The 21,264-nt window shown below is 35.9% G+C and overlaps 1 protein-coding gene across 1 annotated transcript; it reads right to left on the bottom strand.

Annotated features, from left to right (window-relative positions):
- Positions 1-11,529: 11,529 nt before the first annotated feature.
- On the bottom strand, positions 11,530-20,551 carry LOC307235862 (septin-8-A-like; the record flags this gene model as incomplete). Its single annotated transcript, XM_080008120.1, has 10 exons — positions 11,530-11,584; positions 13,783-13,949; positions 14,112-14,244; positions 14,366-14,534; positions 14,705-14,801; positions 15,859-16,020; positions 16,103-16,289; positions 17,638-17,833; positions 18,023-18,137; positions 20,522-20,551. The coding sequence occupies 10 exons, from the start codon at positions 20,549-20,551 to the stop codon at positions 11,530-11,532; spliced, it is 1,311 nt and encodes a 436-aa protein (XP_079864246.1).
- Between the last annotated feature and the right edge of the window lie 713 nt (positions 20,552-21,264).

Raw genomic sequence — 21,264 nt, 5'->3', positions numbered from 1 at the left:
GACAATATGACAAAACAACATGACAATATGACAAAACAACATGGCAGTATAACAAAACAACATGACAATATGACAAAACAACATGGCAATATGACAAAACAACATGGCAATTTAACAAAACAACATGACAATATGACAAAACAACATGGCGATATGACAAAGCAACATGGTGATATAATATAACAAAACAACATGGCAATTTAACAAAGCAACATGGTGATATAATATAACAAAGCAACATGGTGATATAATATAACAAAACAACATGGCAATTTAACAAAACAACATGACAATATAACAAAGCAACATGGTGATATAATATAACAAAACAACATGGCAATATAACAAAACAACATGACAATATAACAAAGCAACATGGTGATATAATATAACAAAACAACATGGCAATATAACAAAACAACATGACAATATGACAAAACAACATGGTGATATAATATAACAAAACAACATGGCAATATAACAAAACAACATGACAATATAACAAAGCAACATGGTGATATAATATAACAAAACAACATGGCAATATAACAAAACAACATGACAATATGACAAAACAACATGGTGATATAATATAACAAAACAACATGGCAATATAACAAAACAACATGACAATATGACAAAACAACATGGCAATTTAACAAAACAACATGACAATATGACAAAACAACATGGCAGTATAACAAAACAACATGACAATATGACAAAACAACATGGCAATATGACAAAACAACATGGCAATTTAACAAAACAACATGACAATATGAAAAAACAACATGGCGATATGACAAAGCAACATGGTGATATAATATAACAAAACAACATGGCAATTTAACAAAGCAACATGGTGATATAATATAACAAAGCAACATGGTGATATAATATAACAAAACAACATGGCAATTTAACAAAACAACATGGCAATATAACAAAGCAACATGGTGATATAATATAACAAAACAACATGGCAATATAACAAAACAACATGGTGATATATAACAAAACAACATGGCAATATAACAAAGCAACATGGTGATATAATATAACAAAACAACATGGCAATATAACAAAACAACATGACAATATGACAAAACAACATGGTGATATAATATAACAAAACAACATGGCAATATAACAAAACAACATGACAATATGACAAAACAACATGGCGATATAATATAACAAAACAACATGGCAATATAACAAAACAACATGACAATATGACAAAACAACATGGCGATATGACAAAGCAACATGGTGATATAATATAACAAAACAACATGACAATATGACAAAACAACATGGCGATATGACAAAGCAACATGGTGATATAATATAACAAAACAACATGGCAATTTAACAAAACAACATGACAATATAACAAAGCAACATGGTGATATAATATAACAAAACAACATGGCAATTTAACAAAACAACATGGCAATTTAACAAAACAACATGACAATATGACAAAACAACATGGCGATATGACAAAGCAACATGGTGATATAATATAACAAAACAACATGGCAATATAACAAAACAACATGACAATATAACAAAGCAACATGGTGATATAATATAACAAAACAACATGGCAATTTAACAAAACAACATGACAATATAACAAAGCAACATGGTGATATAATATAACAAAACAACATGGCAATATAACAAAACAACATGGTGATATAATATAACAAAACAACATGGCAATTTAACAAAGCAACATGGTGATATAATATAACAAAGCAACATGGTGATATAATATAACAAAGCAACATGGTGATATAATATAACAAAACAACATGGCAATTTAACAAAACAACATGGTGATATAATATAACATAACAACATGGCAATATAACAAAGCAACATGGTGATATAATATAACAAAACAACATGGCAATTTAACAAAACAACATGACAATATAACAAAACAACATGACAATATAACAAAACTACATGGCGATATGACAAAACAACATGACAATATAACAAAACAACATGGCGGTTTAATATAACAAAACAATATGGCGATATAACAAAACAACATGACAATATAACAAAACAACATGGCGATATGACAAAACAACATGACAATATAACAAAACAACATGACAATATTACAAAACAACATGACAATATAACAAAACAACATGGCGGTTTAATATAACAAAACAACATGACAATATAACAAAACAACATGGCGGTTTAATATAACAAAACAACATGGCAATATAATATAACAAAACAACATGGCGATATGACAAAACAACATGACAATATAACAAAACAACATGGCGGTATAATATAACAAAACAACATGGCGATATAACAAAACAACATGACAATATAACAAAACAACATGGCGGTTTAATATAACAAAACAACATGGCGATATGACAAAACAACATGACAATATAACAAAACAACATGACAATATAACAAAACAACATGGCGGTTTAATATAACAAAACAACATGGCGATATGACAAAACAACATGTCAATATAACAAAACAACATGACAATATAACAAAATAACATGACAATATAACAAAACAACATGGCGGTTTAATATAACAAAACAATATGGCGATATAACAAAACAACATGACAATATAACAAAACAACATGGCGGTTTAATATAACAAAACAACATGGCGATATGACAAAACAACATGACAATATAACAAAACAACATGACAATATAACAAAACAACATGGCGGTTTAATATAACAAAACAACATGGCGATATAACAAAACAACATGACAATATAACAAAACAACATGGCAATATAACAAAACAACATGGCGGTTTAATATAACAAAACAACATGGCGATATGACAAAACAACATGACAATATAACAAAACAACATGGCGGTTTAATATAACAAAACAACATGGCGATATGACAAAACAACATGACAATATAACAAAACAACATGGCGGTTTAATATAACAAAACAACATGGCGATATGACAAAACAACATGACAATATAACAAAACAACATGACAATATAACAAAACAACATGACAATATAACAAAACAACATGGCGGTTTCATATAACAAAACAACATGGCGATATGACAAAACAACATGACAATATAACAAAACAACATGACAATATAACAAAACAACATGGCGGTTTAATATAACAAAACAACATGGCGATATGACAAAAGAACATGACAATATAACAAAACAACATGGCGGTATAATATAACAAAACAATATGTCAATATAACAAAACAACATGACAATATAACAAAATAACATGACAATATAACAAAACAACATGGCGGTTTAATATAACAAAACAATATGGCAATATAACAAAACAACATGACAATATAACAAAACAACATGGCGGTATAATATAACAAAACAACATGGCAATATAATATAACAAAACAACATGGCGATATGACAAAACAACATGACAATATAACAAAACAACATGGCGGTGTAATATAACAAAACAACATGACAATATAACAAAACAACATGGCGGTATAATATCACAAAACAACATGGCAATATAATATAACAAAACAACATGGGTTTGACAAAACAACATGACAATATAACAAAACAACATGCGGTATAATATAACAAAACAACATGACAATATAACAAAACAACATGGCGGTATAATATAACAAAACAACATGGCAATATTATATAACAAAACAACATGGCGATATGACAAAACAACATGACAATATAACAAAACAACATGGCGGTGTAATATAACAAAACAACATGACAATATAACAAAACAACATGGCGGTGTAATATAACAAAACAACATGGCAAAATAACAAAACAACATGGCAATATAACAAAACATGACAATATAATAAAACCACATATAATATAATAAAACATGACAACATGACAATATAACGAAACATGACAATCGAACAAAACAACACGGCAATATAACAAAACATGACAATATAACAACACAACATGACAATATAACAGAACAACATGGCAATATAACAAAACAACATGGCAATATGATAAAACATGGCAATATAACAAAACAACATGGCAATATAATAAAACATGGCAATAAACAAAACATGACAATACAACAAAACAACATGGGAATACAAAACATGAAAATATAACAAAACAACATGACAATATAACAAAACATGACAATATAACAAAACAACATGGGAATACAAAACATGAAAATATAACAAAACAACATGACAATATAAAAAACAACATGGTAATATAACAAAACATGACAATATAACAAACCAACATGGCAATATAATAAATCATGACAATATAACAAAACAACATGGCAATATAATAAATCATGACAATATAACAAAAGAACATGGCAATATAATAAATCATGACAATATAACAAAACATGACAATATAACAACACAACATGACAATGTAACAAAACAACATGACAATAGAACAAAACAAAATTACACTATAACAAATCAACATGGCAATACAAAACATGACAATATAACAAAATATGACAATATAACAAAACATGACAATATAACAAAACATGACAATATAACAAAACAACATGACAATATAACAAAAAATGGCAATAAAACAAAACAACATGACAATATAACAAAACAACATGACAATATAACAAAACAACATGGCAATACAAAACATGCCAATATAACAAACCAACATGCAGTATAACAAAATATGACAATATAACAAAACATGACAATATAACAAAACAACATGCAGTATAACAAAATATGACAATATAACAAAACATGACAATATAACAAAACAACATGACAATGTCACAAAACATCATGGAAATATAACAAAACAACATGGAAAAATAACAAAACATGACAATATAATAAAACACAACAATATGACAAAACAACATGACAATTTAACAAAACAACATGGAAATATAACAAAACATGACAATATAATAAAACATGACAATATGACAAAACAACATGGCAATATAACAAAACATGGCAATATAACAAAACATGACAATATGACAAAACAACATGACAATTTAACACAACACGACAATATAACAAAACAACATGTCAATAAAATAAAACATGACAATATAACAAAACAACATGGCAATACAAAACATGACAATATAACAAAACAACATGACAATATAACAAAACATGACAATACAACAAAACATGGAAATATAACAAAACAACATGACAATATAACAAAACAACATGGCAATATAAAAAAACACCGCAATCTAACAAAACAAAATTACACTATAACAAAACATCATGGCAATACAAAAGATGACAATAAAACAAAACAACATGACAATATAACAAAATATGACAATATAACAAAACATGACAATATAACAAAACAACCTGGCAATATAATAAAACAACATGACAATATAACAAAACAACATGGCAATACAAAACATGACAATATAACAAAACAACATGGCAATACAAAACATGACAATATAACAAAACAACATGACAATATACAAAATATGACAATATAACAAAACATGGCAATATAACAAAACATGGCAATATAACAAAACATGACAATATAACAAAACATGGCAATATAACAAAACATGACAATACAACAAAACACGACAATATAGCAAAACATCATGGCCGTATAACAAAACAACATGGCAATATTACAAAACACGACAATATAACAAAACAACATTTCAATAAAATAAAACATGACAATACAACAAAACAACATGACAATATAACAATACAAAATGACAATATAACAAAACAAAATGACAATATAACAAAACAACATGAAAATATAACAAAACAACATGACAATATAACAAAACAACATGGCAATACAAAACATGACAATATAACAAAACAACATGACAATATAACAAAACATGACAATATAACAAAACATGGCAATATAACAAAACAACATGACAATACAACAAAACATGGCAATATAACAAAACAACATGGCAATATAACAAAACACGGCAATATGACAAAACAACATGGCAATATTACAAAACATGGCAATATTACAAAACATGGCAATATAACAAAACGCCATGACAATACAACAAATCATGACAATATAACAAAACAAAACGACAATACAACAAAACATGACAACATGACAATATAACAAAACATGGCAATATAACAAAACAACATGACACTAGAAGAAAACAACATGACAATATAACAAAGCAACATGGCAATACAAAACATGACAATATAACATAACAACATGACAATATAACAAAACCTGACAATATAACAAAACATGATAATATAAAAAACCCAAAATGACAATATAACAAAGCAACATGACAATATAACAAAACATGACAACATAACAAAACATGGCAATATAACAAAACAACATGACAATATAACAAAACATGACAATATAACAAAACAACATGGCAATATAACAAAACAACATCACAATATAACAAAACATGACAACATAACAAAACATGGCAATATAACAAAACAACATGACAATATAATAAAACATGACAATATAACAAACCATGACAACATAACAAAACAACATGACAATACAACAAAACATGACAACATAACAAAACATGGCAATATAACAAAACATGACAATTTAACAAAACATGACAATATAACAAAACATGACAACATAACAAAACATGGCAATATAACAAAACAACATGACAATATAACATAACAACATGACAATATAACAAAACAACATGACAATATAACAAAACATGACAATATAACAAAACAACATAGAAAGAAGAAACAGTCTTTAATCATCACACGACACTCCACAACACATGCTTGCACACACACACATGCTTGATGGTGGCCGGTGAAATGGATCCTCTGCATTTGACCCATCCTGGCTTGTCCTTCCTCCGGGGGCACAGCCAGGAGCAGTGGGCAGCATACGTGGACGCGCCCGGGGACCAGGTGATAAGTGTCCATCGCTGGTCAGACGATGATGGGTGCATGTTTTTGAGGGGGGTCCTTACTGACGTGAGGTGGAGGAAACCCCATGTGAGCACGGGGAGAACATGCAAACTCCACAGCTGGCTCCTGTTTTTTGGAAGATAACCCGCCAGAGCACGGTGCCAACAGCGCCCCAGGCGGGAATCGAACCAGGACCTTCTTGCTGTGAGGCAGCAGTGCAATGCACTGCGCCACCGTGCCACACAATATAACATATAACATAACAACATGACAATATAACAAAACAACATGACAATATAACAAAACATGACAATATAACAAAACAACATAGAAAGAAGAAACAGTCTTTAATCGTCACACGACACTCCACAACACATGCTTGCACACACACTTGATGGTGGCCGGTGAAATGGATCCTCTGCATTTGACCCATCCTGGCTTGTCCTTCCTCCGGGGGCACAGCCAGGAGCAGTGGGCAGCATACGTGGACGCGCCCGGGGACCAGGTGATAAGTGTCCATCGCTGGTCAGACGATGATGGGTGCATGTTTTTGGTGGGGGTCCTTACTGACGTGAGGTGGAGGAAACCCCATGTGAGCACGAGGAGAACATGCAAACTCCACAGCTGGCTCCTGTTTTTTGGAAGATAACCCGCCAGAGCACGGTGCCAACAGCGCCCCAGGCGGGAATCGAACCCAGGACCTTCTTGCTGTGAGGCAGCAGTGCAATGCACTGCGCCACCGTGCCACACAATATAACATATAACATAACAACACGACAATATAACAAAACAACATGACAATATAACAAAACATGACAATATAACAAACCATGACAACATAACAAAACATGACAATATGACAAACAACATGACAATTTAACACAACACGACAATATAACAAAACAACATGTCAATAAAATAAAACATGACAATACAACAAAACAACATGACAATATAACAATACAAAATGACAATATAACAAAACAAAATGACAATATAACAAAACAATATGAAAATATAACAAAAAAACAAGGCAATAGAAAACATGACAATATAACAAAACAACATGACAATATAACAAAACATGACAATATAACAAAACAACATGGCAATAGAAAACATGACAATATAACAAAACAACATGACAATATAACAAAACATGACAATATAACAAAACATGGCAATATAACAAAACAACATGACAATACAACAAAACATGGCAATATAACAAAACAACATGGCAATATAACAAAAGACGGCAATATGACAAAACAACATGGCAATATTACAAAACATGGCAATATTACAAAACATGACAATATTACAAAACATGGCAATATAACAAAACACCATGACAATACAACAAATCATGACAATATAACAATACAAAATGACAATATAACAAAACAAAATGACAATATAACAAAACAATATGAAAATATAACAAAACAACATGACAATATAACAAAACAACATGGCAATAGAAAACATGACAATATAACAAAACAACATGACAATATAACAAAACATGACAATATAACAAAACATGGCAATATAACAAAACAACATGACAATACAACAAAACATGGCAATACAACAAAACAACATGGCAATATAACAATACAAAATGACAATATAACAAAACAAAATGACAATATAACAAAACAATATGAAAATATAACAAAACAACATGACAATATAACAAAACAACATGGCAATAGAAAACATGACAATATAACAAAACAACATGTCAATATAACAAAACATGACAATATAACAAAACATGGCAATACAACAAAACAACATGGCAATATAACAAAACACGGCAATATGACAAAACAACATGGCAATATAACAAAACATGGCAATATGACAAAACAACATGGCAATATTACAAAACATGGCAATATTACAAAACATGGCAATATAACAAAACACCATGACAATACAACAAATCATGACAATATAACAAAACAAAACGACAATACAACAAAACATGACAACATGACAATATAACAAAACATGGCAATATAACAAAACAACATGACAACAGAAGAAAACAACATGACAATATAACAAAACAACATGACAATATAACAAAACATGGCAATATAACAAAACAACATGACAATATAAAAAAACATGGCAATATAAGAAGACATGACAATATCACACAACAGCATGGCAATACAAAACATGACAATATAACATAACAACATGACAATATAACAAAACCTGACAGTATAACAAAACATGGCAATATAACAAAACAACATGACAATATAACAAAACATGACAATATAAAAAAACAAAATGACAATATAACAAAGCAACATGACAATATAACAAAACATGACAACATAACAAAACATGGCAATATAACAAAACAACATGACAATATAACAAAACATGACAATATAACAAAACATGACAACATTACAAAACATGGCAATATAACAAAACAACATGACAATATAACAAAACATGACAATATAACAAAACAGGACAACATAACAAAACATGGCAATATAACAAAACAACATGACAATATAACAAAACATGACAATATAACAAACCATGACAACATAACAAAACATGGCAATATAACAAACCATGACAACATAACAAAACATGGCAATATAACAAAACAACATGACAATATAACATAACAACATGACAATATAACAAAACAACATGACAATATAACAAAACATGACAATATAACAAACCATGACAACATAACAAAACATGACAATATAACAAACCATGACAACATAACAAAACATGGCAATATAACAAAACAACATGACAATATAACATAACAACATGACAATATAACAAAACAACATGGCAATATAACAAAACAACATGGCAATATGACAAAACATGACAATATAACAAAACAACATGACAATATAACAAAACATGACAATATAAAAAAAACATGGCAATATAACAAAACATGACAATATAAAAAAACAAAATGACAATATAACAAAGCAACATGACAATATAACAAAGCAACATGACAATTAGCAAAACATGACAACATAACAAAACATGGCAATATAACAAAACATGACAATAAAACAAAACATGACAACATAACAAAACATGGCAGTATAACAAAACAACATGACAATATAATAAAACATGACAATATAACAAACCATGACAACATAACAAAACATGGCAATATAACAAAACAACATGACAATATAACAAAACATGACAATATAACAAACCATGACAACATAACAAAACATGGCAATATAACAAAACAACATGACAATATAACATAACAACATGACAATATAACAAAACAACATGGCAATATGACAATATAACAAAACAACATGACAATATAACAAAACATGACAATATAAAAAAAACATGGCAATATAACAAAACATGACAACATAACAAAACATGGCAATATAACAAAACATGACAATATAAAAAAACATGGCAATATAACAAAACAACATGACAATATAACAAAACATGACAATATAACAAACCATGACAACATAACAAAACATGGCAATATAACATAACAACATGACAATATAACAAAACAACATGGCAATATGACAATATAACAAAACAACATGACAATATAACAAAACATGACAATATAAAAAAAACATGGCAATATAACAAAACATGACAACATAACAAAACATGGCAATATAACAAAACATGACAATATAAAAAAACATGGCAATATAACAAAACAACATGACAATATAACAAAACATGACAATATAACAAACCATGACAACATAACAAAACATGGCAATATAACAAAACAACATGACAATATAACATAACAATATAACAAAACAACATGGAAATATGACAAAACATGACAATATAACAAAACAACATGGCAATATGACAAAACATGACAATATAACATAACAACATGACAATATAACAAAACAACATGACAATATAACAAAACAACATGAGTGCCATGTTTTCAATGTAGGTATTTATTTCAGCAAAAAATACAAATCCACAGATCTTCTATAGGCATTGATATAATATTAATATTCTTGGCCTGAGATGAGTATCATTTATGGTAAATGAACCCACAAGACTAGATACTGTTTGTCTAAAATCTAAAATAGTTCTGATCTATTCAACACAAAACCTGATTATTTATAATAAAATTGGCTATCAGCTTCACAGATAAAATAAAACAATAGTTTAGCCATGGTTTATTTAAAGTGCTTGTGATTAAATCTCTGAGAGAAAAAAAAAGCCGGCAAAATTGAACCAAACATTTAGTCCAAAAAAACCTAGGTTCTGTGGTTGTAGCTATACTCATCTTCTGATATTTGGCGTTCAAAGACCATGCAGAAACCATGCTGGATCAAGCTACTGCTACTGCTTATCAATAAATCTGCAGGGAAAGAGCTTGGCCCCACAATTCCACAAGTGTCACAATGAGGAATATTTATTGAAAAGTGTTTAAAAAAAATACAAAGTTTTTTGTTTTTAATTGGAAATCTTTAGACGTGGTTCAGATGCGAAGGTCTTCTAATTCATATTTCTTCCCGAGGTTAAGGAGCAGGCTGATGGAAGACTAAAGAAGCTACGAGAAAAAAAGAAAAGCCATGTCATTGATTAGAACACAGTTATATTATAACACTTTCCTTGAAAAATTAGTACACAATATTCAACATTGCTGACGTAAATGAACGATCGTGTTTAATGATGATGACGTGTTTGAGTACCGTGTTTGGGTATTTTAAGGAGACCATACCTACGATAGTGTCTCTTGATGTACTGTAGATGGTTGATGGGATGGTTCTTCAGAAATGTATATTAAAAAAAAATAAATAAAAAAAACAACAGACAGATGAACGCATGCAGTGTTTTGTTTTACCATTCTTTATTTGTATGTAAAGGCAAGCTATTGCTGTAAACCAGGCCTGTCCTTTTGCATAATGTTTTCTAGAAAAAATAAGTCTCATAACAAAACCTTTTGGTTGAAAAACATCTGTATATCAATATATCCCTGCAGATTACAATCTGTATTACCGTAAACAGCCGTTGAATAATTCAACCGCATCAGTCATTACAGTATAGCCTGTTATGCTGAATATATATTATACTGGGGCAGTAAAGTGTAATAATTCCATATGTAGGTTAAAGAAATTTACAGCAATCTACATGAGTTAATATACAAAGCAAATTCTTTCTCAACCCGCGGACAAACCCACGACCGTCGGCTCAATCGGACCTCGATGCCGTGGACACCTCAGGAGGATGGGTGAGAATCTGCTGCCAAGTGAATGACATTTCCAAAGGCGGACGATCACACATTCATGGCAAGAACATAAAACAACACAAGCTGTGTTATGACAGCAGTCTGTGGCTTTGTTTTGACGCGTCTCGCAGCGTCAGCATCGGGGGACACATTAAATCCACCGCTCATAGCTACCTTTTTGATCCGTGAACACACAGCGGCTTATGGCCAGCCCGGCACTCTTGCTCACATACATGCGTTGTCACAGTGTCTTTGCGTCAAGCAGACAATGTCATTAAGTGCCGTCAAATGTCCCCTTTTCCCATGCCGACGTAAGACACATTCCTGGTTTCCCTGGATGATCGCTCCGCAAATCAACTAAAAGAGGGGGGGGGACAGAAAGAAAAATGGCAAAACAAAAGGCGTTGATGAATATGACGGAATGGAAATGGAGACAGTGGAGGTCAACAAAAAAAAAAAAAAAAAAAAAAGAAATGACCGAGATATACTTTGAACACCCGAAAAATAACATTTAGGCGTTGAGTGTTTTCAGATCCAGCCTTCGTCTTCCTCATCGGAGGGCTCAGATGATCACCAACATCGGCTCAGATCAAATGCCTACTGTTCATATTGACGCTTATGGCCATTGTGGTTACTGTTACTTGGTTTATTTTTCTGTTGTTATATTTATCCCTTTCTTAGGCTTGTATTTCATGTTGTTCTCACTAGGTGTATAGTTAATTACCATTTTTTCCCCTCATCTTCAGGTTCAGCTTTCTGTTTCACTGCGAGCTTCATTTCATTAGTTATTGTATATGACAAATTTTTCCAGTTCATTTTTTGGGGTTTCGGTTATATCATTTGTTGTTTATCATTGGGTTTAGAGTATATGGTCGTATTTTATTGTGTACAGTAAACCGTTTGTTATATATTTCCGCATTTTCCATTTATTGCCATTTTCTTCTTTAAAATGCTTGAATTCCATTGCTTCCGTATTAGCTGACACCGCAAAAGTAACTTATCTGTCCGTCCGCCCGCCCGCCCGTCCGTCCATCCATCCATCTATCTATCCATCTATCCATCTATGTATTGTGGACATGTCACCGCTCGCATCACCTGGCCACGCGTGAGCAGGAAGGCCCCTGTCTGCGACGCCGTCTGCCGGGTCAGCGTGGAGGGACGAGAGCATCTGGCGGCCTCGCATAAACTGGGACCCTCCCACAGTGTCTGCGCACACAATGTCGGACCCAATCTGTCCGCGTATCGCTTTCCGAGCCACCGTGGCTCCTGGCGAGGAAAGCGCTATCTCATTCGTCACGTCCTCACTCCGCGGCTCTCAGCGCGGCCCGGCAGAAGTGCACGTCCGCGGGCCGAGGAACGGGGGCCATATCACTGATTATCTTCGATTTTGTATCGAGAATTTCGTCAAATCACTAATTAGCGGAATTGCTAATTGACTCGGAAGAAGCAACCCAAATGAATTAGAAGCAGAGGAACAGAAGAGAAAGCGATAAAGACGGAGTTAAAAAGGCAAAACCTACTTCTTTTTCTCCTTGTCTTTCTTGATTGACTGGCAGATGAGCTTCTCCACAGCAGCCTTCCGCTTGTTGAAGGCCTTCATCTCCTCCTCCAGCTCCCGCTTCCTCTCCAACAGCTTCCGCCCCTCCTGGTGGTGTTGCCATTTCAGATGCTCAACCCTCTCGTGGTGCTGGAGAGGTTGGGGTGGAGAAGATGGGATGCAAAATGCGGTGTGACCCCGACGAGGACGACATTACGTAACCGGACCGTCAACACGTGGTACGACGAGAGAAACATTCCCAAATCTGTTTACACTATTTTTTTTGTTGTTGTTTTTTTTCCCACGGCTTACCTCTTTTTCTTTTAGGTGCAGCGACGCCTCCGCCTCCTTGACTTTATTGACAAACATTGTCTTCATATCCGCCTCCTTGTTCTGCAGCTCGAGCAGAAACTCCTTCCTCTTGGTCTCGTACATCTGCTGCAGGCTGTTGGTCAGGATACAAGGGGGGTTGGTCACAGACGATGATTTTTCTACTCCTAGTTATTTTGAGGCGGGCGCCGAGGTACCGTTTTTTTTCCCGCGACCCGCCCCACCCCGGCGCTCACCTGAAGGGCTTGTTTTCGGGGTCCGTGTCCTTGAAGCCCAGCTCCTCCAGTTTGCCGCGGCGGTAAAGCTCGTAGTGGCACTCGTGCGTTCGCTGTTTGAGATCCTCCATGTTGATGCGAAGCAGCATTTCCCTGAGCTTCACAAAGTCACAGTGGTTCTCATTGTCCACTGGAATAGATGAAGCGTGGATTTAGAATTCACATCCTCGCGGGGTGAGATTCATATTATTCCAACATCCTTTACTCACAGAGACGCCACTCTATCGGCAGGATGTCCATAGTACGGTTATAGGTATTTTACCCACAACAACAGTCATGCTCAGTGCTGGACGCACTTACCCAGCACGGATCCCCAGGGGTAAAGCCTCGCTCTCATCTTCTTGTTGTCTATTACAACCTCTTCTAAACTTCCAACCACTGCAAAGGGAAGATGTGCCTGTAACGAAGGAAACTGCTCGTTCAGATCCATTATCCGACTGCTGTTTATTTACACTTCTTTGCTCATCACCCTGTCCGTCTACCGCAGAGGTCAGCATTGCAAAAAAAACAAAACGGTGGAGTTGTGGAATAATACTCTGAGGTAATATTGCTTCTTTAGTCTCCTCTCCAAGGAGGTCAAAGTATGGGATCACAGAGAATGAATTGGTTGTCTGTAAAAGGAAACTTGCAGGAGTCTTCTGGCCGAGGGACAGTCTCCCACAAACAAGCTCAATCACCGCCATAATAGAATAATAGAATAAAGCAATTTACGTATTTCCCGGAAAAAAATACTTTTTTTATGTCTTCGAAGTCAACTAAGTCGATTTTTTGCATTAGCAGCAGTAAATGCCTGTACGACATGTGGGAAAGCTTTTGCACTTTTTAAAACATGTTAAGATAGAATAAACCTTTATTAGTCCCACAACGGGGAAATTTGCACAGTTACAGAAGCAAAAAGTGACAGCAGAAAATAGAAAGCATCAATAAAGAGTTGTTGTAACTAAAAGTAAGTAAGAATCAAGGTAAGCACTATAAACAATATAGAATATATAGAAAATATATACCTAAGTAGAAACAACATATATAGGAATCAGTAATATAAATAGGAATCAGAGTAATGTAAGAAAGTTTTTTTATTTGAAAACACACGTCTGATCAATATGACAAAATAGGAACGTCTAATGTATCGATAGCTCTTTCGGGTATACAGTATCTACTATATCTTTACATTCTTCACAGTTCTAAACATTTGGGTTTGTTTTTTTGTTTGAGTTCCTTAAAATATGTACTTCATCAAATTAACTCAAGACTGAGTAGAAACATCATTCATTCAGTGAATGAAATTGCAATATTTATTCAGCAGCAGCTATTACGATATACTGTTATACACATGCACCCTCTGGTCGTGTGCCTCATAGCTGGTGTGTGTGTGTGTGTGTGTGTGTGTGTGCGCGTGTGTGTGTCTTTTCCTGCAGGGATGTGTGTGCAATTGTCGCCATTATGTGTCGACTCACATTCATGGTTGAGTTTATATCCGTCACGGCCTCATCGTCTGTGGGGAAGTGATAGATCTGCACGCCGTTGCTCCCCAATTCACTCATGATCCTCATCTTGAATTTGTCCAACTCGATCTTGGATAGTGTGTCCGACTTGGCAATGACGGGGATGATGTTCACCTGTGGACGAGCGAGATGGTTGGAAATTGCAGACCAACGCGCCCTGACCGCCTCATCACACCACACCGGGTGGAGAGCTTACCTTGCTGTCCAGTGTCTTCATGGTGACCAGATCCAGAGACTTGAGAGAGTGGCCGGTCGGGGCGATGAAATGTAGACAGACGTGGATTCGCGTGTCGTGGTAGTTAAGCAGAGAGCGTTTGATTTTGAGCTCCTCTTGAAGGTAATGCTCAAACTGCGCATCAATGTATTTAACAATGGGTTTATAGCTGCAAAGGGAGCAAAATGTATCATCGGCACTGCTTTCACGCACATGCACACATCTTCCGTCGCCGTTAGCATACAGAAGCAGGGACTCTGCTTGCTTTTCTAGAGGCGTATTCGTATCTTGGTTACAAACTCTGGAACAGCCAAGAATATCAGCACGATACCGTCTCTGCAGTCCCAGCACTAAAATGTCGATCAAGATTGCATTCGTTTTACCGGTCATTCCCAAATCTAGTTGCACATCTAATCCAGAGCAGAGCAAAGGCGGCTACAGAGTAAGAGTGATTAATGCCCAATGCTGATCAAACATGCGATGGTAATTGTGTATCCACCACCTCTTAATCTCATGTAGCCAGACCTTTGTGTTAAGCTCACTGAGGTGTGGAGAAAATCAAGCAGAAAAAGTGGTGAGAAAAGCGGCGGCGAAACCATGTGTTGTCACGCTTCAAACCAAATAAAATTGCACACTAGGAGGCGAGGTCTGATGCCAGGGGACAGGGCCTGGTGCCAGGGGCGGGGCCTGGTGCCAGGGGCGGGGCCTGGTGCCAGGGGCGGGGCCTGGCACAGGTGAGCAATAAATTTGCTTTATAGTCTAGCGAACTCACGAGGTGACAACGATAAGAACTCCGTCAAAGGCACTCCATCAAATGTGTTTGCAGAGAGTATTATAATTGAAACAAGAGAAATAAGCGTCATGTTTTTACAAGGTAAAGCTTCTACGGAACGGCCAGAAATTTGTTTCACCCCAGACAGAAAAACAAACCAGAGTTGCCGTTTCAGGGACGTGTGCTTTCAAACTCAGAGCCAATCGAATGGCCGCCACTGCCCCTGCAAGGTCTCATTATCTGACAATATTTGCCGAGAAGTTTTCCAGACCTCCGTTGGTTTGAAGCGGAGCTCTGGCGGCACGAAATACACAACCAGCTAAGGTCGAGTCGGGTGTTAAAAAAGAGAAATCATTCATCAGAGTTGTACTGTAGGTAGCCTAGATCCCAATTGAATAAAAGGGAGCAATGCAGGGAGACACCCTGAATGACACACCAGTCCATTGCAAGGCCACACACTGACACACACACTGTGGGAATATTATATTCTCTGATTAACCTAATCTGCCTGCCTTTTGAGACCACAAACATGGGAAGAACGTGAAAGCTTCAACAAGACAGGATCTGATCCGTAATTCGGACCCACTTCCCCACCGCCACCGATAACACACCACTTATTGTCAATCCATGATATTAGAGCACCCTAAAATATATTTGCTCACATTTGCTCACATTTAGATCTTCACTCGTGATTTTTTTTTTTTTTTGCTATGCAAATTAAAGTGACAGGCGGCTGAGCAAGTACCTTCCTCCCTTGTCAATCTGGTCTCCAAACCCCACAGTGTCTACGATGGTCAGCTTTAGCTGGACGTTGCTCTCCTGCAGATCATAGGTTTTGGCCCGTAGGTGCACATCCTTCTGATAATGGTTGGAGTTGACGCTATCAAACGTCGTGTTGAAAAGAGTGTTCATTAATGTTGACTTGCCGATCCCTGTTTCTCCTGCACAACGAAAAATAAAGAGACGAGGTGAGCTAAAAGCACTAAAATTCGGGTTAATTCAAGTAATACACAGTGATTAAATCGTGCCTTGATAAAAATAGATATACATAAAAAAACAGTCTTTTATCACAACAGTGTAGTGCGGAATTGCCACATTTGAGAAATGATTTGACGCGGGTTCAAACGTGCCTACACAGAGGATGTTGAAGCAGAACCCTTGCATGACCGACTTGGTGACCAGCTGCTCTGGAAGAGTGTCGAACCCCACATGGCCCGCGGGCTCCATATTCCGCTTGTCTCCGTTCTGCAATAAACACACAGAATATTCAATGTTTGTTGCCTTTTCCATGCATTATTTTCCCTTATCCCAACAGCCCAGACACATATTGAACAATGTCCCATTGCCTCATCCACAATGCAAATCATAAACACAGGTACATACATGGACCAATAAAAGTAAATGGAAAGTCCCTATGGAAGATCCCCCCCAACAGCGTTCAGCTTTAAAGGTGTGAGAACGTGCATTATATGAATTCGCATAAGTCTGAGCAATAAGGCTTTACCACAACCTGTTGAGCCCGATTAAGCCTATCTACAAATATTAAGTGTCATCAAAATAATCAAAACTGAACACAAAAAATGTGATCAAGATAACGATCCGATACCTCGAAATACGCACTCGCTGAACACTTTATTAGGAACCCCTATACGCTTACTTATTCATGCAATTATCTCATCAGCCAATCGTGTGGCAGCAGTGCAATGCATAAAACCATGCAGATAGGGGTCAGCAGCTTCAGTTGACGTTCACGTCAACCATAAGAAAGGGGGGGGGGAAATGTGATCTCAGTGTTTTCGACCGTTATGTGATTGTTGGTGCCAGAAGGGCTGGTTTGAGTATTTCTGTAAGTCTTGGGATTTTGATGCGCAACAGTCTCTGGAGTTGACTGAGAATAGTGCGAAAAACCAAGCTGATAGAAAGGCTACAGTAACTCAGATAACCACTCTGTACAATTGCGGTGAGCAGAAAAAAACAGCCCAGAAAGCACGTCGAACCTGGAGGCGGATGGGCTACAGTACAACAGCAGAAGACCACGTCGGGTTCCACTTCTGTCAGCCAAGAACAGAAAGCTGAGGCTGCGGTGGGCACGGGCTCACCAAAACTGGACAGTTGAAGACTGGAAAAATGTAGCCTGATCTGATGAATCTCGATTTCCGCTGAGGCACACGGATGGTAGAGTCGGTCAGAATTTGGCGCCAACAGCATGAATCCATGGACCCAACCTGCCTTGTGTCAACAGTCCAGGCTGGTGGCCGTGGTGCTATGGTGTGGGGAATTTTTTTCTTGCCGCACCTTATGCTCGTTAATACCAATCAAATGTGACCATGTGAATCCCTTCATGGCCACAATTTACCCATCTTCGAATGGCTACTTCCAGCATGATAATGCACCACGTCACAAAGCAAAAGTAGTCTCAAACTGGTTTCATGACCGTGACTGAGTTCAAGTTCAAGTTCAAGAGATTATTTGTCACACACATATACATACAGTCATACATATATGCAGTGAAATGTCATGGCACCCGGTGATTATGCACAATAAGTTCTATAAGCTATAACATTTCACTGCATATATGTATAAAAGTATGTATATGTATGTGACGAATAAACCTCTTTAAATCTTGAAGCTCTAAAAATACCAAAAAATACCAAAATGTGCGTGATCGACACAAGGTGCTCGCGCAGGCAGCCGCAAGGGGAGTTCGATGTTATTCAGTGGCCTTCCCAAAGAACAGGAGATTGGCATGAATGTGCAGCTGACAAATCTGCAGGAACTGCGTTGATGCAATCATGTCAACATGGACCAGAATATCAAAGGAATGTTTCCAACATCTTGCGGAGTCCGTTGCAAGAAGAATTGAGGCTGTTTAGAGAGCAAAGAGATGCCCTACCCCGTATTAGTATAGTGTTCATAATGATGTCCAGTGAGTGTATATACCTAGTGGTGAATAAAGCGTGTCAAACACCCTGTAAGATGCAGTTCATCACTGTAGTGTCTCTCTATTCTGTTACAAAGTTAGAATCTCGATGAAGACGCTGCAAAACATTGCATTATTATGGCTGACTTGCTCTCGTGGACCGCGGTTATTCCTTCTGATGCCATGTGGGACTCTTCAGAACATTAGCAAAACAGCAAGCCCCTTGGAAGGCTTCACACATGCACAATGATGTTCTCAGAGAAAGGCTGCTGCTTATGTGATTATCCTCTTTACCCCCTAGTTGTCTACTGGTCTGCCTTGCATTTCAATTTTTAAACCATTTAAATATTTCTCACACCCAGTACACTGACAACCAGCGCTGACGGTTTGTGTTGAGCTGCAAGATCCTAGTTTTTCTTTCCCAAACTGCGTGCTTGCTTGTTGAAGTGCGCTCCATTTGCATGTCATTATTATAGACGCTCCTGAAGCCAAGATGCGATAATGCGTCACTGGCCTTTCATTGGTATCGCATTATTGTTATTATTATTATTTTTATATATAATGCTTCATTACACCTGATGACCTACACCATTACATTATATCGAGAACGCATGGTATTAAATATAAATATCATATATAAATCACTGTGAAGACAGAGTGATAAGACCGTTCCTTCACGCAGCTCTGCAATCCAACCCGTTGTACTTACAGAGATAATATCTGTTTCAGCGGCTTCCATCGTCAGACGCCTCGGGAGAGTGTTGCCAGAAATGAGGAGACGTCTTCATCTGGACCCGGATTTTAAACAGGGAGCGATTTAATACATTCAACATGGCCCCTCCGTGGCGACACCCCCTCGGTGCTGGAACGCACCACCTCCATGCCCACCGAGACGTAGGGGCTCGACTTGAGTGGCGCAGTGATTGAGCATGTAAAACCGACTAAATGATCCGATCAAACGCCTTGAAAGTAAATAATAATTATTAAAAAAATAATAACCGTTGGGAGTTCCGGTTTGCGAGCAGCACGTGCGAAAACACCACACAGCACCGTTTTTACTGTATTTTAATGTATTCTAAGAGCGCGCTCTGAACGGTTCCATTCGTCCAAAGGCACCGGATGAACTTGTATCAAATGAACTTCACCTTTTTTTTTTTTAAATTCTATTTATTTTGTATTCTTTCTACATAAATGTAAACATATAAAGAAGAAACCTTCATCCCCCCCCCCCCCCCCTTAAATCTCGATATTACTGCCTTAATTCAAGATATGAGATGAATGCGTACAATGGACATCTATGAATGCGCACTTTTACCTAAAATATTACAATTGAAAATATTAAGTGGAGTTGGGAGCTAGCGTGGGAGACAGTGGAGGAGATAGTCTAGACTGGTCAATATTAGTGTATTATTCATATACTATTATCAGACTTATATAATTAGATTATATTAC

Source organism: Zeus faber (genome assembly GCF_960531495.2).
Source record: "Zeus faber genome assembly, chromosome: 10".
In the NCBI taxonomy this organism is placed as follows: domain Eukaryota; kingdom Metazoa; phylum Chordata; class Actinopteri; order Zeiformes; family Zeidae; genus Zeus; species Zeus faber.
This window is presented reverse-complemented; position numbering and strand designations above follow the sequence as displayed.